The 20,801-nt window shown below is 42.2% G+C and overlaps 2 protein-coding genes across 4 annotated transcripts; one reads left to right on the top strand and one right to left on the bottom strand.

The window, feature by feature from the left end:
• Positions 1-84: 84 nt before the first annotated feature.
• On the bottom strand, positions 85-12,890 carry slc25a25b (solute carrier family 25 member 25b). Of its 3 annotated transcripts, none has more exons than XM_074618658.1 (11): positions 12,026-12,890; positions 6,573-6,699; positions 6,334-6,421; positions 5,819-5,854; positions 5,349-5,460; positions 5,056-5,214; positions 4,779-4,931; positions 4,580-4,687; positions 3,941-4,108; positions 3,705-3,855; positions 85-2,990 (listed from the first exon to the last, which is right to left on the bottom strand). In XM_074618658.1, exons 1-11 carry the CDS (start codon positions 12,419-12,421, stop codon positions 2,806-2,808), a joined length of 1,683 nt encoding a protein of 560 aa, XP_074474759.1. In that variant the 5' UTR covers positions 12,422-12,890; the 3' UTR covers positions 85-2,805. The 3 variants fall into 3 exon arrangements, with proteins under 3 accessions (XP_074474759.1, XP_074474762.1, XP_074474760.1); XM_074618661.1 differs by lacking the exon at positions 12,026-12,890 and adding an exon at positions 8,586-11,961; XM_074618659.1 differs by lacking the exon at positions 5,819-5,854 and having other exon boundaries at positions 12,026-12,880.
• Positions 12,891-15,676: 2,786 nt separating this feature from the next.
• naif1 (nuclear apoptosis inducing factor 1) lies at positions 15,677-19,456 on the top strand. Its single transcript, XM_074618657.1, has 3 exons — positions 15,677-16,295; positions 17,156-17,206; positions 17,749-19,456. The coding sequence occupies exons 1-3, from the start codon at positions 15,848-15,850 to the stop codon at positions 18,297-18,299; spliced, it is 1,050 nt and encodes a 349-aa protein (XP_074474758.1). The 5' UTR covers positions 15,677-15,847; the 3' UTR covers positions 18,300-19,456.
• Positions 19,457-20,801: the final 1,345 nt, after the last annotated feature.

Below are 20,801 nucleotides of genomic sequence, written 5' to 3'. Positions count from 1 at the left end.
AGATTAAGATTGATTAATGATACTGATATAATATCAGAGTGAGGGGTCAGTTACACAGACACAGTAACTAACATAAAAACACACTTTATTTTTTAAAATGTCTTTAATGAAATAAAAATGCTATCCAGCAAATGAATGATGACAAAACATTTCATAATAATGTCCCGGGTTTGAATAATTCCTTCAATTATTTCACAAAATGTTGGTTCATTTAAATATGTCACACCATTTATTCATAAAAATTGTTTGATTGAGTAATGAACACTTTGAGGCTTTGAATGAGATGCTTCTATCGCTCTAAAACCAACCTGTTCTTTGCCTCAGGTTTTCACCAAGACCACAGATTTCTCAAAAATCAAAGACACCTGAATATTATTTATTCAGCACAACCAATAGATCACACATTCAGTCATGAGTCCCTTTGCTGCCAAAATAAATACATAAATACATCAATAATAATAATAATAAACAGGAATTAAAGCAGAATACCTTAAAGTGCATCCAGTGTTCCACAGACTCCACCTCTTATAATAATCAAGCACATGTATGTGAGAGAGGCACTCATGGGAATCTGTGTCTCATTTGACACAGGCATCAGTCAGTGCTGCCTCTGCTTGGATGTCCTGCCACGTGACTTAAAGCATTTATTGACATCATACAAGAATGGAAGATGTCTTTAGCCGACAAGCCAGTGAAACATTCCTTAGAGATCCAGCTAATAATTTCCTGATGGCTCATGTTAAACCTGTGGAAAGGGAAACTGTTTTAAAGGTGAACATATGATGACGGGAATTAAGGAGGAATGGAGGTGTATCCCAGAGAGGCATCTGTGAAGCTTCTGTACACAGTTTTAGGAGGGACACTAACCTCAAAACATTATACTGTCATTACTGAAAAGATAAAAGCACTGATACTGGTCATGGACACTGACAGAACGTGCTCTGTCAACTTAAGCTGCAACACTATTTATAGGATCAGATATTTCCTACTTGACAACACTGCCTCAGTGAAACGTCACTGTTAAAGGTGCTAAATGCACGAGTGGGAGCATTTCTATTGCCTCCACACGGCTCTCAACTTGGCGACAGCTGAGCAGGCGGCTCAAAGCTAAAGGTGCTAACAGTGGAAACAATGCTGTTGGTCGAGACGGCGTTATTGGCTGTAACCGTCATTTGAGAGCAGTGCAGAGCGGCGGCCGTGAGCTAGCTAGGGAGCACGCAGGTAGACATTATTCCTCTATATCTTTATATAGACAATAGTTCTTGATGATATATATTAATGCTGTGATATCATAGACTCAGGTAGACATTACTCCTCTATATCTTTATTTATTACACGGCTTTGTTGAATACTCGATTCCAATTGGCCAATCACAGCGTTCTACGGTCTGTTATTTCTTTATAGCAGACCGTTGCTATGTATAACAGATGGTTGCTATGTATAACAGACCATGTATAGCGGGCCGTTGCTATGTATAACAGACAATGTTTAACAGACCGTTGCTATGTATAGCAGGCCGTTGCCATGTATAGCAGGCCGTTGCCATGTATAGCAGACCGTTGCTTTGTATAGCAGACCGTTGCCATGTATAGCAGACCGTTGCTATGTATAGCAGACCGTTGCCATGTATAGCAGACCGTTGCTTTGTATAGCAGACCGTTGCCATGTATAGCAGACCGTTGCTATGTATAGCAGGCCGTTGCCATGTATAGCAGGCCGTTGCCATGTATAGCAGACCGTTGCTTTGTATAGCAGACCGTTGCTATGTATAACAGGCCGCTGCTATGTATAACAGACCGTTGCTATGGGCGCAGCTCGGATGTCGGACTCTGGCGGACCGTTTTTGTGTCAAATTATTGATTTTAAGTAAGTAGCTGTGTAATAAGCGGGATAATGTGCAGCTAGTGGGTCATTGTTGTGAAAGAAACCCCAAACTGCTTTGCGGCGTCATCGCCCTGTCGGGGTTTCTTTCACAACAATAACCGGCTCGCTGTACGTTATCCCTTACATAGACAATAGTTGTTGATGATATATATTAATGCTGTGATATCATAGACTCAGTCAGACATTACTCCTCTATATCTTTATATAGACAATAGTTGTTGATGATATAATATGATATCATATAAAGAACCTTTTAACACAAAGTAAAGTTTAATCACATCATCAGGAGACACCTTTGTTGTTTCCTGCTTGTGATCACAAGCGAATGTCTCTAAAAGCAGCGAATCTTGCAAAACAAAAAGGAAATTCACGGTCTCGATGTAATCATTTGTGTGCATGATTTACTAACGCCTTATGACTTAACCTATATAGCTACTGTGCATTTTTCATTAAGCAGCCACTTTGTGGCTTTGTTTGGGCGGCGAGAGAGCAAGAGACAGATCTTGAAAGCCGAAGCGATATTAAATCGAGAGCATGAATTAGGTTTGTGATCTGCCCTAGCAAAGCCCTTTAAGACAAACATTCTTCCTTTACACAGACCAGCAGGACTGCTCCTGCCACATCGTAGTAAGCTACTTAAATTAATTCAATGTAAACACTTGTCTTGTCTTAACCCAAGATTAGCACTCCTGGATGATTGCTTTAAGACATATTTAAATAAGGGCAACTAACAGAAGTTGCTTCAGTCAAGCTTTCCTCCATCTTGAAAGTCTCCATCATCCTCTCATTCCTCTTCATTCACATCATCTCATGTTTATCCTTTACACCCTGGAATTTCAATATGTTGAATGTCAACTGCTTGTTCTTAGAGCAGTAAATCTTCAGCTCAAAAGAAAAGCAAAAAAACCCTGCTTGACCTCCTCACTTTGACGTGACCCCCAGCGTGATCTTGAGGTGCTCGTAGACCACGTAGCTGATGCTGACGGATGGAATGACCTTCATGAAGTTGGGTGCCAGGCCTCGGTAGAGTCCCAGTGGCCCCTCGGTCCTAATAATGTGTCTGAACAGGGTCGACATGGTCATTTGAGGGCCCCCTTCCAGGGTAGCTGAGGAACACAGAGGAAGACAGGCTCATCAGCACACACAAAGCTACTCGCTTGTTGACTTCTGAAGTGCCAGACATATGAATCTAAACACATGAACAAGTCCATGAACATTATCCATCCATGGTCAGTTCCATCGGGGTCGTTTGAATGCATTTAACATAAATGTCAGTATATGTGTGCTCTACAGTTGTAGCGTCGGACGATTTGACCACAGCGATGGGAATGGCGGATGGCTTGACCGCACGTTACCGCGATACGATAATGTTTCCTGTCCAAGACAGAGTTAGCATGCAGCTTTAGCCATGATGTGTAGCTCTGCTTTTCCTGGCAATGTGTGAAACCCAAAGTGTTTCCATCCTTTACTATGATGTGTAGTGTTTACCACGTTGGATTTAAAATGTGAGGGTGCAGGTCGTATCCAAACGGACCCTCCGCCGTTTTCTACTTTTTCGTTTAGGCTCGCGGCGCCCGGCTGGTTTGTTTTGGTTGACGGATAAAGAACGGATCTGACGTCTGTTACTCAGACCACGACAATGAAAGGGGTAACTTCCTTCTTCCTCCGTATAGACTCAAATGAAGCAAATATATTGATTCTGGCATTAAAAAATCTATTTCAAAATCATGAGAAATAAAATAAAAATCGCGATACATAGGTGAATCGATTTTTTTCCCCACCCCTAGTGTACAGTGCAGTAGAGTTCTGCAGTGACTGACCTTGTGCCTGCATTCGAGTCCTGACCAGGGCCAGTGGGTAGCTGGACAGCTGGCCACACGTGCTGGAAGTGGTGCCACAAGCCAGGAGCACAAACACTCCCGGATCAGCGCTGTCCGTGGCGTAGCGCTGCAGCCAGTAATTCTTCAGAGTCTGACAGAGGAGAGCAGAGCGAAGGTGTCAGATCGAACTAAAAGAACAATAAACAAAAAGTTATCCCTCTACAACAAGCACACACCTCATAGATAGCCAGGTCGATGCCAGCGTAGGGGATGATGCCCAGCATGTTGGGGACATAGCCCTTGTAGAAAGCAGCCAAACCCTCCTTCTTACAAATATGTTTAGCACAATCCAAAATGCCCGAGTACTGGCCGGTCTTCCTCAGGGCTAACCTCGTCTTCAACACCTGAGAGGACAGAGAGTGACGTCAGGCCTTCTGACAGGTGAAGGAAACCACCACTTGGTTGTCCAAGAGTTGTAGAAAATCTTTCACACTTTACCAAACATAGACTAACATATATATATGCCGTGCATTATCTTTTATATTACAATACTTTGTGAGTTATGAACCTCATTTACATGAAGGACTTGCTCACACTTTGTGCATAACTGGAGGTCTGTGAGTCTGCGTGTGAAGATCTGATTTCCTCCAGATAAGAGGGCACAGTACAGTTTCACATGATGGGGTCAAAGCTAAAAGTTAAAATGGGCAGTCAGTCACAGGGCGGAAAGAATCCACTCGGATATTTCTGCATACAAACATAATGAGTCATGAGTTGCTACATAACATTCACAGAATTGAACACAATCCTTTTTTTTTAAGAGGTCTTGCTTGAAATTTTGTTTTATGCTGTCTGTGTTCACTGGTCTCTCTCACCTCCATGGGGTAGATGCTGCTCTGAGAGATCGCTCCGGCTAGAGAGCCCGCCACCAGTCTCTCTGAGATGCCCAGCGTCTCCTGGTTACTTCCCATTAATCGTTTAATCTGACAGAGAGGATGTCTTTTGTTATGCAACAACACAAAAATGTGACTGAAATAAAGGGCTTATTGGAGTCAGAGCTGTATTCGTGCCTACCTGTTCGTAGGCCATGAACTTAATAGCAGACTCCGGGCCAATTTTGATGACATTGATGCCGTTGCCTCGCCACAGTGACCTCACACCGCCCTCTCGGATCATCTGGAGAAAGCCTCCAGTGATATGCATGTTGTTGCTCTTAGAGGCGTGAACCTGGGGAGGACAAACAGAACAGGACAAACACAAACAGTCAGCACGTAGTCTTCTCTTTGTCTAGAATGAGTATGTCCCTCTCTGAGAGTACTCCCTAACTCATCAGCTATGTGTTGTGCATTACCTGCATGAGTACTTTGAGCCTGTCCAGTGGCGCTGTGCATGTTCGAGACACAGCACCAGCTCCTCCTCCAGCCACTAGGTGTCGCCACCACATTCCTGTTTGCTTCTCTTCTGCTGTGAACTCATCAGGCACCAACAAACTCTCCCCAACATCAAAGATCTGAGGAGGAAGCAGAGGGTTTCAGCCACTGATCCTCAGTAAACAGTTGTTTTAGATAAGAGTTAGTGACAGGAAATACCAAATCAGGGTACAACACAAATCATCCGTGCTTTGAACAGAGAGGGGGAGCGTACCGTGGAATGTTTCCAGTAGAGGATGATCTCAGGAATGTTGCCTGCAGGATGCAGGAGGTGGTAATCCCGCCACTCATTCCAGTCAATCGTCATTGTGCCGTTTTTATCCATACTGGGGATGCAAAATAAACAGCGGATACAGACTGTTATAAATGCAACAGTTTTAGTCAGTAAACAGAACAAGCTATCTGCTATCTGCATGCACGGTTACTTCTCAACAATGGTAACACTTGTTCTCATGGCTTCCTTTATGAGTTCATTCTGTTGCAGCAGGATGCTTTACTTGAGCACTCTGTGCCACAACTGATTCAACCACATCATCACAACATTTCTTTGTTTTGCTAATGTGATATTTGTTGCGTCTTTCATCTGAAATCAGTGAACAAAATATCGAACTGGATTAGACAGACTGCAGTGGTGATCAGTTTAGCACTGGCTTGAGCAAGCAGACTATAGAAGCTACTACTTACTACAAGATAGGGGCCCAGACATGACCCCTCCTTATTCTGAGACCAGCCAGAGAAAAGAGACAGACAAGCAGACAGACAGACAGACAGGTGGTTAGAGGAACTAGACAAGGATCACACTGAGCCATAACAACATGAGCCAGTTGATGCTGATATTTTGAACAACGAGAGATATTTCACATGAGTAGTGAGTGACAGGCACCATGGTTGAGACCTTTTCAGACATGGAACATGGACCATTTCTTGCTTCAAGGATCTGTTTATGTGATTATGTAAATTATGTTCTTCCATTTTATCAGATAGGGCAGCACAGTTTGGGAAAGAGCCACAATGCTTGCATGATATTTGGCACCTGGTGTGTGTGAGAGGGACTGGTTGAAAAGTAAGGATATTAAGGAAGAATAGTGTTCTTCAATAAAAAAGAGGGGAGACATCACAGAAACACACAAACAGGGACTGAACAGGTTTGTGAATCCATTAAGTGTATTAGAGACTGTTGATCACATTATCACTCTCACCTTTTGAGAATCTTCTCAGACTGTTCCTCAGAGATCTTCACCCCCAGGTCGCGCAGAGACTGCATGATCTCTTGCGAGTCGATCCGGCCTACACCACAGGAAATAATTTGGTATTCATTAAAGCTTCAGTAGGCAACAATTTTCTTTCCAAAATAACCTTTCAGCATATTGTAATTCAAGTGTTCTGAGAGATAATTAGATTGAATTAAAAGTCACCGATTGTAACACGATTCCTTTACCATCGTTCTTCTTGTCCAGACTCTTGAAGACCAGCCGCAGTTTCTTCTCGTGGTCTCTGAGGTAATGAACAAACTCCTCAAAGTCCAACTGTCCATCCAGGTCTTTGTCTCCTGCTTTCACTATTTTCTGTAAGGAGAGAAGAGACAGGAGAAAACTCAATTCTCAGCTCAGTTTTGTATTCAAGTGATGTCAAGACGTTTCAGTAAGCACGATGCATTAGCTGCATATACAGTAACATTATCTGTAAAAGTTGAACTACTTCACTGCCGTTATTAAAGACAGTGATGTGGTAAGAGTGATGTGACAAACAGTACGTCAGAGCGTAGAGGAAGCTTCCACCATCTCCTGCCATCTGTGCACTGTTGACTCGGCCTGCAGTTTAGACCACTTTACAGCCATCACACATATCAGGTTATTAGTAATCTCAGACAGTCCCCGGCACTTTCTGCCAATATAGCCTGCCAAGTCAACTGGAAAGAGTTCTATGAGGAATTAGAGTTAGCTGGAGCATGAATATACACTTACCGGCAGGAAATGGCTACCTTAAGGGAAGGAATAGCTCAACCATGTGCACCACTGGACTCACAAGATGGAGACCAGTCCATAGGCCACTGATTGAGGAACCATTTCACTGAAAAACAACTACCTCAAGGATCATAGCAGCAGTTTTGCACGCTTTTGCCCTTTACATCTGCTTTTAGAGTTACAATATGTTATCAGAGCACTGATCTATATCACTGAAAACTGAATAGCTTTGGGTATGAAGACAATGGAGTATTGTCTCAAAAAAGTTCAAAATGCAAGTCTTCCTCAAAAATAATCCAAAGCACACTGTAGTGTTTGAACAATGCCTTTATTTTACATGGCAATAATTGTTTAAAATGACCAACGCGTTGCAACCAACATAGGTCTTCATTAGGGGGGACATCCCAAGTCCCTTAACTGCATCCACATTTCCCTCACTTGCATCTTTCCCTTGTGTCTTGCATGGAGAGATGCAAGGAAACCATGCAAGGAGAGAGGAAACGAGGAAATATGTTTTCAAAGAAATGTGACGTCTTTTCCTCTGAAGCGTCACGTGAAGCGACATCTGTCTCTGATGACAGCAGCAGCTGATCACAGCTGGATCAGCTGTCAGTCGGCTTTAACAGCTGTAGAGACTACTGATGGAGTTTGTGTCTGAACTGTACTACTAATAGTAATAAAGACACACAGTTATCACTGACTGTTTAACAAACACCTGCACATGACTAACCTCCTCGGGAGGTGGTCCTAGTACGGTTCACTTCAAGTCAGCGTTGCAGTTCGTTTAACCTGTGCATTGTGAACACAACATGCTCCAGGTTTGCTTTGCCATTTCCCTTTGTATTTTAGCCCTTCAGGCTTGCCGTTAGGGGTGGCCCGTTTGATCAGCTACTGATCGTTATCGGCCAATATTCAGTCAAAATATGCAATTGGGAGATCGGCATTAATGGTTTCTAGTCATCAATGCTACGTTGTGCTATGGTTTTTGGCAAGAAACTTGAATAAATACAGTTGTTTGAAGATGTTTTCACAGCAATATAAAATAGATACTGATAATTGAGAAAAAGCAGAGAATCCTGTGACACAAGAGACACAGTCTTCTGTGTGCCAACACTAAAAATATAATTGAAGGGGAAAGCATTGACCAGCAGTGATGCAGGAAGGAACTATAGTGTGAACAGAAGGAGGACTGAGGCCCCATCAGAGCTGAAGTGGACCAGAAACAGAACCGAGTCCTCTTTCAAATGAACTGACAATGTGAACGCAAAAAGAACTGAGTCCCTTTTATGTCTGTCCCCTTTTTGGTCCACTTTAAGAGGACTGACAGTAGTGCTTCAAAGCAATTAGGACCATGAATGTCTGTACCAAATGTTGTGCCAACCCATCCTGTAGCTGGTGAGATATTTTACAGGACAATTTAAAACTCTGACCTGATGGTGGTGCTGGATTAAAAAAAGTCAGGGGTCCAGCCAACTGCTTTGTCCTACCTGTTGAAGATCCGTAGTTGGTGCCATCATGATTAATACTGTGCTCTTCTTTGGAGTAACATTACTAGTGCTGATTTGGTTACTGTCAGAGGAGTGTGCAGTATTTTCCTGCAGCTCTGTGCAGTTCCCAGCAGCCTCTGTCTCTTTCTCCCCCGGAGTTTCAGCAGGCATACACTGCGTCTTGCTAAAAAGACTCCGGCACAGGAAAGTCAGCATGCCCTGTATCATCCTGGGAGTTTCGGTGTCAGGGTGAATACTCAAACACAACAACGACACTTAACTGTGTCTGTTGGCTGAAAGCAAAGAATTGAACTAGCAGAACAAGTGTAGAAAGGTCAGCTGAGGACAGTAAAGAGGGCTCCTCCACTTTCTTCCACGTCACTGCTCCAGCTCAGTGTCTCATCTTCTTGCTGGATCTTTTTCTCATTAAAATCACTCAGTGGAAAAGACGTCCAGGCTCAGGTCCAGCAAGATAAAAACTAAACGCTAAATCTAACTCTTGCCATATCATATATAATTATAACTGATGCATGATCCATTTATCAAACCTAGAACTTCACACTCTAAGTTCCTCATGTTGAGAGTTATTATATGATGAGAGCAGCAGGATTTGCCACTTAGCCGGCTTCGGTATCAGCAGCCAGAGATATGCAGCAAAGACAGTCTCCAGAAACCTGCATCCTCACTGCAGCTGAGCCGGACCAATCACAGCAGCCCATACTAGCAGGTTCCACTGTCGAGCTATGGAACGAGCCCCTCAGCCAATGGAGGACAAGATAGCGACATGGAATTTAATTTATGCCTTCAGTCATCAGCTAGAGTAGAAGGAGGGGGCAGGGTGAAGAGCAGGGTTTCCCCTCAGTCGCACCTCCCTCACAGAAGAAAATCTGCTGAGTGATGCCTCCCTCCTCCCTCCCTCCTCATCCTCATGAGTCACTGCAAGCACCCCGTCAGCATCCAGCAGGCGATCCCATCAACCCAAAAACCGAGCTCCACTCCGCTGCATTTTAATTCTCAACACATCCTGGGTTCCTCCGGCTGTACGGTCTTCATAAAATGCTCAGGACTTCAAGCTGCTTTCCGCAGACCTGTTTCACTGCCTGCACTGCCTGCAGAGTACATTGATCCCAGTGTAATTGATTATTGACAGAAACAGGAGCTCTCTTAATTATGGTTTGTCCACCATAAAACCTGCAAGTCCCTACTCCCAAATACGGTAACAAGTCTCTCCCCACCACCATGAGGGACATTCACATTTCAGCAATGAAAGTCTCTACTTATCAAATAAGGCTGGGATTATTACTTTTTCTCTTATTATTATTAACTAATCCTACGAAAAGACCAAAACCAACAATGTGTTAGTCCATCTGTCAAGACTTTCTGTCTTCCCATCCCTGTCTGTGGCTCTCAGCCATGGATGTATTAAGAGAACTGGATACAGCGTTGGAGGCGGGGCCCCGTTCATTCCTATGAAAGTTTCTCAGTGGCGCATGAAGCCAAAATGACTCGACTTCCGAATGGAAAAGTACCCAGATCTTCTGGCGATCTTTCGCATTCATTGGGCCCATGGAGCAGGCACAGTTGCGCCCTCTCGGTCACATTGTCGTCGTGGCTTGCCAACTCCGCCTCCCATTAACATTATAATATCATCATTGTCTTTAGTAAACTCGCAAGGTATTGTAAAGTCCCTGCATGTGTTCAAACTTAAGTTAAGAGAAGTCTAAATTTGATTGAAGATTTTAAGTTGTTTTTTTTTTCTTCAGATAACTAGGCTTCAAATATGCTTTCCTGAAACTGAAATTATGAGGTGATGACTAGTGTGGGCTCCAATGCAAGTTCTGATGCAAGTCCATCAAAATTTGAAACACACAGCTCTTCTCCAGTCGTCCATCTATCAGTACAGTACATTAACTATCTTTGTTTCATCAGGGTGGACCCTCACGTAACGTTAGACAAGATGCGTGTTTTACGGGAGAAGAGTTTTACTGACATGTATGCATATGTAAAGTATGTAAGCATTAGAACCTGCTCCACTGTAAAGAAACAAAAGGCTATATCCTAGACATCTAAAGAGACCTTTCACTTTGCTACCAACCATAGTTTGAATTGAGACGTCTAGATGTCTTTTGGCTTCCAAATTATTGCTCGCTAGATTACTTACATATGAAAATAAAAAAATTGATTTTAATTTTTATGAAAAATATTTGCGTTTTGTTAAACTGTAGTTGTCCATTTAGACTTTTTTTGGAACTTTCCCTGCTGTTGTGTTTTTTATTGTCTCGTGTCATTGTCCCTACTTACTGTTACTTATCTATCTTTGTTGAATTAACCCCTCGGAGACCAGCGATCACGACCGACTTTACTGGTGTCTTAATGTGGTATTTTGGAGGGATTATTGATCATTGTTATCAATTCTTGAATGGTAAAAAATGGTTAAATTTAGCACCAAATCTGAATGGTATCCAAATGAAAAATTGTTGCAACAACTTATCGAGACATAATAGAGCATGGGGATGACCATCATATATATTTCAATGATAATGTTTTAAACCCTTATACACATTCACATTTATTTTTAAATAATGAATTAATTCCTTCATGTTTATTACAGATTTATGACTAGAACAACTTTACACACAGTGCTGAACAGCATCTAAAATGAATCTTCAGGTTCCCAGCTTTCAGATGATGTACACCACTTTTATGTGACATCTACTGTTGACCAGCTATCTCCCCCTAAAAAAAAACTGTACCCCCCTAAAAAATAAGGTCTCAGAGGGTTAATAGCACTCAACAGATGTCTGTACCTTGTCTTTCTCCCTACATGTGTTGTTGTCTTTTCTTACATAATTATCAGTACTACTCAGGTGTAATTCATACTGTGCAATATAATTTTCCACTTGTGCAATTTTGTTAATAGTCTGTTTATTGTCAATACTGTATATACTGCTCCTATTTTTATACTTCCTTCTATTTAAATGGTTCATATTTTGTTACACTTTGTTTAGCTCTTTTTTTTTAACTGTGTTAGCTGATGCATCTTGTTTTTTGCACTATCCCCTTTGCTGCTGTGCACTGCAAAATATGAACCATTTAAATAGAAGGAAGTATAAAAATAGGAGCAGTATATATAGTATTGACAATAAACAGACTATTAACAAAATTGCACAAGTGGGAAATGATATTGCACAGTGAGAGAGAATGAATGAATGAATGAATGAAATTCCACCTGAAAATATCAGGTTATTGTCAGTTTTTTGGTGTGTAAGTGGTCTACTGGGAGCAGTGCTGGTTGTGGAGTCTGACAGCTGCAATATTGTCAATATAGCTGCATTATTGTCAGCTATATTATTTTAATTGTCTGGGTTTTGTGCTTAAATTGTGCAAAAATAAATAAACAATAAATACATTTACTCTGAAATATATATATATCCACTTACCCTGAGCTCATGTTCAGTTCGATGCACCCCTAACTTCTTCAGCCCAATTGTCAGGTCGTTGACACAGATGCCTCCATCACCATTCACATCCAGGACTTGGAACAACACTCTGAGTCTGTGCTCCTGCTCAGGTCCTCCACAGATGTCACACAGATGTCCTCCTGACTGACCAGCAGGGTCCGAGTGCCATGAGTCACCAGCTGCTGTGGGCTGTCGGGGGGGTTTAGATGGAGATGGAGGAGCCGCTGAGGAGGGGTCTCTGCCGGTGTGCCCTCCTCCACCTCCACCTCCACCTCCTCCAGGATTGACTCCTCTGTGAGTGTCTCCTGTTCGACACTGGCAGAATACATCACTAAGCAACGGAGGTATCAACGAGTCCTGCTGCTGGTGCATCATGGGTAACCAATATTCGCCGGTTGGTCAAAAGGGCACGCGAGGCAACAGTTATACAGTATCTCTCGCTCGAGCCCTACCACGTCACATGTCCCTCCATTTGTTTCAACCGCCGGCCGGCTGGGCACCGAAAGGAAAAGCTACCAGAAGCCGGTTATCTTCCCCAATTGAACCCGACTTTTCACCACGAACACATCCGAAACGTTAGAGTTTAAATGCGGAGCTCGTGTGTCACACCTTCACGAAAAGTTTCACGTTATAAAGACTGTTATGAATGAGATTTTTCAGCCGCTATTTGCTCCGTTACGTGAGGAGAGAAACGAACCGGCTCCGGGACTGGAAGCCATGACGTAGGCATGACCCCGCCTTACTCTGTCTCTGATTGGCTAATACTTGTTGCCTTCGTTGATTGGTTAGTTTTCAGGTATGATGAGTGAGATAGACAGCCTAAGTCCCGCCCCTTCCGGTGGACCCCATTGGACCTTATTTTGGAGAAAAAAAAGTACAGTAGTCAATGCCAGGAGATTATTATTATTTTATTATTATAAAAAACATTTTTTATTTTTTAATTATTATTTATATAATATTATATAATATATATTCTCCCACTGCATCACAGACTACATCAGGTTCTGTGAGGAGAGCATCGTACCCATCAAAAAGGGTACGCTGCTTTCCTAACAACAAGCCCTGGATCAATGGGGACATTAAAGCCCTGCTGAACAGGAAGAAGAGGGCGTTCATGGCCGGGGACATTGAGAGGGCCAAGGTTGTCCAGAAGGAGCTGAAGAAGGAGCTGAGGGCGGCCAAGGTCACCTACAAAGACGGACTGGAGGGGAGATTACAGGCCGACAGCTCCAGGGAGGTGTGGGGGGGGGGTTCAGGAAGATAACTGGCTACAAACAGCCCCCTCAACCTGCTGTTGAGGGGACCCAGGAACATGCAAATGAGCTAAACCTGTTTTTCAACAGGTTTGACCAACCAACCCCCATGAGCTCAGCAGGACAGCCTGGGTCCTCACTCACCAACACCAGTGCCTCCCCTCCACATCTCCCCTCCCCCTCCTCCCCCCCCCTTCCACACCTCTCCTCCTCCCCCCAGCACCCATCACCAGGAGGCAGCAGCAGCTTGCCCCCCCCATACCTACCCTGAGGATCACAGCCACAGCATGTCCTTTACTCAGCGATGCAGGTAGACCATGGCCTGGTGGCCTGGATTACGGACTACCTCACCAGCAGACCACAGTATGTCAGACTGCAGGGCAGCCTGTCAGATGTGCTGGTGAGCAACACCGGCGCCCCCCAAGGAACTGTGCTGTCTCCCTTCCTGTTCACCACCTACACCTCCGACTTTCGCTTCAACTCGGGTACATGCCACCTACAGAAGTTCTCCGATGACTCCTCCATCGTCAGCTGCATCACAGATGACAACGAGGAGGAGTACAGAGCCCTGGTGGAGAACTTCATAGGGTGGTGTGATAACAATCACCTCCAGCTCAACATTGGAAAGACCAAAGAGCTGGTGGTGGACTTCCGGCGGAGCACGAGGCCCCCAACTCCCATCACCATCCGAGGGGAGGAGGTGGAGGTGGTGGACACCTACAAGTTACTGGGAGTACACATGAACAGTAGACTTGACTGGACTGACAACACCGAGGCCCTCTACAGGAAGGGACAGAGCAAACTGTTCTTCCTGAGGAGGCTCAGGTCTTTTAATGTATGTAATAGGCTGCTGCAGATATTTTACCAGTCTGTAGTAGCCAGTGTACTCTTTTTTGCTGTGGTATGTTGGGGGGGTAACACGAACACAAGGGATGCCAACAGACTGAACAGGCTGGCTCTGTGGTTGGATCTGAGCTGGACGGTCTGGAGGTGGTGGCAGAGGGCAGGATGAGGAGGAAGCTGGACGCTATCCTGGATAACCCCTCCCACCCCCTCCATGATGAGCTAGTCAAGATGAGGAGCACCTTCAGCCACAGACTCATCCCTCCTCGGCACAACACAAAGCGCCTGGGTCAGTCCTTCATGCTGGTAGCCATCAGGCTCCACAACCAAGGCTGACCCCCATATGACAACTATTAGGACTTTTAAGAAATTTAAACATGCACTATCTACCTTTTAACATGCACTATCTGGCGCACTTTACACTATACATCCTATTTACCACTTTATTGCTGACTGAACATATGTACATATTACATTTATTTATTTATTTATTGCACATACTACATTTATTTATTGACGGACTGTACACACTATGTTCACCCATTCACTCTGTATCTTTTATATCTCTATTATTGTCTTTATAATTTTTGTATACCTTTACCTCTCCTGTGATTCACTCTGTTTGCTGATGTTGCTGCTTTGACACCTGAATTTCCCTCCGGGGATTAATAAAGGTTCATCTTATCTTATCTTATCTTATATAATATCTTTTAAATCGTACTACTCAATTTTGCACTATGTTAAATATCTTTGAATAATGTCCTTGTGTTAAATTAATTAATCTGTATGTATGTTTTATTTTATTAATTTTGTGTTTGCTGTCTTTTTTATTTTTATTTTATTTATTTTTTGTTATTTACATTTTTTTTAAATCTTACTACTCAATTTTGCACCATTTTAAATATCTGTGAATGATGTTTTTTTCTTAAATATAAACACTATTAAAATAAATACAAAGAATACAATAAATGGCACATGTAGAGTGCATCTTTCTCTCTTCTTATATATACTGTGTATATATATATATATATATATATATATACATTTTTCTTATTGTTTTTATGTGTTATTTCTACTAAATTTTTCACCATGTTAAATATCTGTGAATGTTCTTTTTCTTAAATAAAAATACAATAAAAAAAATACAAAGAATACAATAAATGGCACATGTAGAGTGCATCTTTCTCTCTTCTTATATATATATATATATACACACACATTTTTTGTTTTTGTTTTTATGTTATTTCGTGTTAATGTTCTAGGCTCCTGCTGCTTGTAGGTTTAATTGCTATTTCCTGCAAAGCCTGTATGGTGTTGTTATTGAATTTTTTTTATTTTATTTAGAAATAGATAAGAGCAACACATATATTCTCTAACTACTACTGTAATAATATCAGATGACATAATGGTGAGAGTATTAGTGTTTGGCTTTTGAATGACTGTTTATGTGGCTCCTTGAGTAGATTGACGTGTGGTTCAGCCAATAGGCGCAGAGAATACAGAATGACCTCGACACATCCAACCAATGGGGTGTTGTCAGTGGGCGGGGCTTACACGCCCCAGCTAACGTAAGCGTTGTTTAGTAGGAAGAAGAAGCCGATTCTGGAAGCCATTACGTTGCGCACATCAATTGAGTAAATCCTACTATTTTTGCGTACTATACGCACAATTAACCTCCACAACCTCCAGGAATTTCTTACTAATTATGGCATCGATCGCTAAAAAGAGAAAAATGAATTTCTCGGAGAGAGAGGTGGAAATTATTGTGGAAGAAATAGAGAAACAAAAGCACACACTGGTTAACCACTTCAATGCTGGAGTCACACACATGGCCAAGAATAACGCATGGGTGGACATCCTGAAGAAGGTAAACGCGGTCACCACCTGTCCCAGAGAGTTGCCCGAGGTGAAGAAGAAGTGGTCCGACATGAAGACGGAGGTCCGGAGGAAGGTAGCCCAGGCGCGGGCTGCCATAGAGGGAACCTCCGCAGACTGCACTCCGGTTCCGGTCATCCTCACCGCGATGCAGCAGCGGATCTGTAACCTGCTGGGAGAGGCCACCATCATCAGTTTACCTGCAGGAGGAGACTCGGATGCTGAGATCACTCTACCTGTGACGGTGACCACCGCCACCACCGTCACTCTAGCAGAGAGTAAGTGAAGTTTTTACACTACTCTGAGAGCAACATACACACAGGTAGTAGAGTTATTATAACACTGCTGTAATAAGAAAAGAAAAGTTCATGTGATTCCCTCTAGATGAGAAAGGATAAGAAAGACAGAACTAGTAAATGCATTTCCTGCTGAAAAGTGCGTGTGAGTGCTGAATGCTGAAATTAACTGCAAAGCATTGTTAAAAATGCAGAAATGTAAAATGACTTGCCTGCAAAATGCTGAAGCTCAAATGCATTATTATAACGCTGCTGTAATAAGCAAAGAAAAGTTTATATGATTCCCTCTGATGAGAAACGATGAGAAAGACTTCCAGGATGGGGGCTAGATCAAAGACAGAACTAGAAAATGCATTTCCTGCTGAAAAGTGCATGTGGATGCTGACAGCTGAAATTAGTTGCAAAGCATTGGTGTAAATCCTGAAATGTGCACTGCACTGCTGAAAAACGTAGAAGTTGAAATGTACAACTAGAAGGAATTGGAAGCTGAAATGCATTACTAGAAAAGCTGGAAGCTAAACTGTAATACTGTCAAAATTGGTAAATTTGAAGTGAATTTCCTAAAAAAGGCGGAAAGAAGAAATGCTTTATATCAGACAGATGAACTGCATTAACACAGAGAGACAGAGAGAGAGTATTTGGGTGGAATAAACCTTTAAAACTATAAGTCGTCAGACAGAAAGTAGTATTTCCAGTAATTTAGCACTTTTAGGAGTAAAATATTTAAAGAAATGATTTTGCTAATAATTGCATTGTATATTTAAGTTTTCTGTCTTCTTTTTCTTTGATTGTTGATTATTTTTGTTGTGTTTACAGCATCATATTCTGTCTGTATTTTCTAGCTCTTCCAGCCGGCTCAGGTACAGTCTGTGATGAAACAAAGCCACTGAATGGTAAGTGGTTTTTCTGCTGCAATATCCCTTTATACTTGCTTGAATTATATACCTGACTCATGCAGACCAGTCAGTGTATTTCTTGGTTGAAAGGACACATCTTTCCACACAAGTAAGGTCTCCATACACGGACGTGTTATTAATTAAAGGGACTGTTTGTCAGATTCAGAAGTTGCTTGTTAACAACAACACCTGTGGCCGTTAAGTCAACGAAAGTCAGCGTCCTGTTGCTCGGGCTCGCGCTCGCTTTACATAGACATGAACGAGCATCGCTCAAAACAGTGAGGCGACACACGTCAGCTAAAACCACATTATCACTCTATATTTCAGCTGCTTGGCAGTAATGTTAAATGTTAGCCAGACGAAGGTTTCTCCATGAATCGATGCTGAGTGGTGTTGATCTCCTCATTTCATCCTCAGCCAGAAAGCAAATTTCCAGATTTCACGAAATGTTGAACTACTCCTTTAACTGGTGGAGTTTGGGGTTTGAATGGAAACTTGCAGACTCTTCAGCTAAATTAACTTTTCTGTTCTGTTTCCAGCTGAAACAACGTACCACACCCTGGAGGATGGAGGCGTGGTGGAGTACTGCACCACCACCGTAAGCGACTCCGCTCCCACTGTGGTGGCGGCCGTCGAGGCTCCGGTGGAGATGCTGGCCTCGTCCTCGGCTTCCCCGCCTCCGCCTCAGGGTCAGGCCAAACCTCAGGAGCTGAAGAGCCGCATCGCCCTCAACTCAGCCCGCCTGCTGCAGGAGCAGCGAGTCACCAACGTCCACATCCGACAGATCGCCCAGCACCTGGAGGGCCAGAACGAGCTTCTGCACATGATGCGGCGCTCCCAGGAGGCTCAGGCGTTTGCCCAGGAAAGACAGGCCCAGGCCCTGGAGGGTACCCAGGCTGCCCTGCTGGCGTTAGTGCAGATGCTCAGGCCCGCTCTCAAAGACCTGCGCAAATTCCTGCAGAGTGGGAATGAGGTTGCAAACGCCAGCAGCAGCTCAACAGCGGGAGCGACAGCTGACGGCGGGGCAGGAACAGGGGAGCAGAGCAGGCCCAAAACACCTCCTCCACAGCAAGCCGAGGAGGCACAATAGACACTGTGTGTGTGCGTGCGTGTGTATGTGTGTATGTGTATGTGTGTGTGTGTGTGTGTGTGTGTGTGTGTGTGTGTGTGTGTGTGTGTGTGTGTGTGTGTGTGTGTGTGTGTGTGTGTGTGTGTGTGTGTGTGTGTGTGTGTGTGTGTGTGTGTGTGTGTGTGTGTGTGTGTGTGTGTGTGTGTGGGCACTGCCTCCTGGTCTGCATTGTACATAGGAGTCCATGAACACAGACTTCAGAGAACAATGAAAAGCTTGTCAGAAGTTGCCTTCGGCGGGAGCATGTACAGAGTTTTACTTATGTTTTATGATTCAGAAAAACAGTCAAGAAAGCAGTGAAAAGGTTCTCTTGAACATTATTTTTTTACTTTTTACCATCTGTCATTTATTAGCAGTGAGTTTATGTTATTTAATACATTGGATTTGATATTGAAATTAGGTTTTTAATGCAAAGATGTCGACCAGTAATCACTCTGATGTGGGCTGAACATTTAGTTCGTAGTTTCTTCAAGAAGTCATCCTGCAGCTTACACTGAATGGAGAATAATGAGTTTTGTTTAGGGATGCACTGATCTAACTTTTTCAATACCGATAGCGATACCTGTGCTTTGGGTATCGGCCGATACCGAGTACCGATCCGATACCAGTGTTTAATTAATAAGCTGTATTCCTCACTGTGTGGAAGTGACTGGGATCATTCTATTATGTGTTAGACAACATCAGGCCTGACTTAAACGTTGCTTTCCTAACTTTGTAAAACAAAATGTGACCAATAAAAACATAGATATACATTTATTTAATTGTTCTTTATTATTAAAATAATAAATTGTACACCAGCAACTTGGTAAGAAATCTTCAAAATCATCAGGAGCTACAATTCAAGTGTAAACCTTTTTAATGCAACAACAAATTGGTCAAAACTTAAACAGGAATTAAAATTCCAGTATATAATGTATATACTGTATAAAACGTAGAATTGAATTGAATAGATCGGCCCTGTTGTCACTGATACCCGATCAAAGCTATTTGAATCAGTATCGGCCCGATATCCGATCCAGTATCTGTATCGGTGCATCCCTAGTCTTGTTTTTAAGACCGGAGTCAGTTTATATGCACAATGTCTTCAGAACTGAATAAAATTTGAAGAAAAATCATCATCTTGTGTACAAGGTGCAACACTATTTATCAACCAGAAGATGTCAGTGTGTGTAAGCAAGTTTCATCACTGGTGGAGCAGCAGTGTAGTTTTAAGGCATCTACTGTATAAATTGGGATGAAATCTGTGTGTTATGCAAAATGATTTGTCTTTAATTTGGAATATCAGTCATATAGGCTGGGGTATACAAGACATTCCTGTTACTTACCATGTTACCATTAGTTTAAACCATTAGTTTAAAAATCCTGGTTAAAAACAGTCATGTTAAATCTACATGTAAATAAATGTTTTTGAGCTTTAATGCTTGCTGGTGATAAACGAGTGAGAATAACCTCTTGATGTTAAGTGGTGTCCTGAGTCTACGGGCACATGACCAGTAAGTAATAAATATTAAAAGGAAAATAACTATAAAGGGTCTAAAAATTGGTGAAAGCTAATCAGTAAATCTATTGGCTTCCAGCGCATCAGCTGAAGAGAACTTTTTAACCCTCTGAGACCCACAATAGACCCGGTTTTGGTCTCTTTTTAGGGGGGTACAGGGGGTCTTTAGGGGGAGATAGCAGGTCAACAGTAGATGTCACATAGAAGTGGTGTACATCATCTGAAAGCTGAGAACCTGAAGATTAATTTGGGATGCAGATCAACACTGTGTCAAGTTGTTCTAGTCATAAATCTGTACAAAACATTAATTCATTAATTAAATATTTAAAATTAATTGTGAAAGTGTATAAGTGTTTAGAACATTATGATAGAAGTATATGATGGTCATTCCCATGCTCTATTATGTCTCATAAGTTTTTGCAGCAATTTTTGGGCTGATATCATTCATTACACAGATTTGGTGCTAAATTTTACCATTTTTTTTACCATTCGAGAATTGATAAAATGATCAAATATCTTCCAAAAAATACCACATTAAGACACCAAGACGAGCATTTTATTCTCTTAATATTACGACTTTTTTTCCCGTAAAGTTATGACTATTCTCGTAAAGTTAAGATTTTTTTCTCGTAAAGTTATGGCTTTATTCTCTTAATATTATGAAATTTTTTCTCGTAAAGTTATGACTTTATTTTCGTAATATTACAACTTTTTTTCTCGTAAAGTTATGGCTTTATTCTCCTAATATTCAACTTTTTTTCTCGTAAAGTTATGACTTTTTTCTCGTAATATGACTTTATTCTGGAAATTTATTCTTGTAATATTACGACTTTCTCGTAAAGTTATGACTTTATTCTCGTAATATTGCAAAAATAATTCTCGTAAAGTTATGAATTTATTCTTGTGATATTACGACTTTTTTTTCTTGTAAAGTTATGACTTTATTGTCTTAATATTACGTATTT

This window comes from Sebastes fasciatus, chromosome 19 (genome assembly GCF_043250625.1).
Source record: "Sebastes fasciatus isolate fSebFas1 chromosome 19, fSebFas1.pri, whole genome shotgun sequence".
NCBI lineage: Eukaryota > Metazoa > Chordata > Actinopteri > Perciformes > Sebastidae > Sebastes > Sebastes fasciatus.
This window is presented reverse-complemented; position numbering and strand designations above follow the sequence as displayed.

What these genes read in the sequence shown, in the direction of transcription:
- slc25a25b (XM_074618658.1), bottom strand. Translation starts at nt 12,421, where the DNA reads ATGATGCACCAGCAGCAGGACTCGTTGATACCTCCGTTGCTTAGTGAT. An exon ending in TCTACTGGAAACATTCCACG is followed by an intron (nt 5,215 to 5,348) that starts GTACGCTCCCCC and finishes CTTCCTCCTCAG; the next exon opens with ATCTTTGATGTTGGGGAGAG. An exon ending in GGCTCAAAGTACTCATGCAG is followed by an intron (nt 4,932 to 5,055) that starts GTAATGCACAAC and finishes TGTCCTCCCCAG; the next exon opens with GTTCACGCCTCTAAGAGCAA.
- naif1 (XM_074618657.1), top strand. Translation starts at nt 15,848, where the DNA reads ATGGCATCGATCGCTAAAAAGAGAAAAATGAATTTCTCGGAGAGAGAG. An exon ending in CACCGTCACTCTAGCAGAGA is followed by an intron (nt 16,296 to 17,155) that starts GTAAGTGAAGTT and finishes TGTATTTTCTAG; the next exon opens with CTCTTCCAGCCGGCTCAGGT. An exon ending in TGAAACAAAGCCACTGAATG is followed by an intron (nt 17,207 to 17,748) that starts GTAAGTGGTTTT and finishes TTCTGTTTCCAG; the next exon opens with CTGAAACAACGTACCACACC.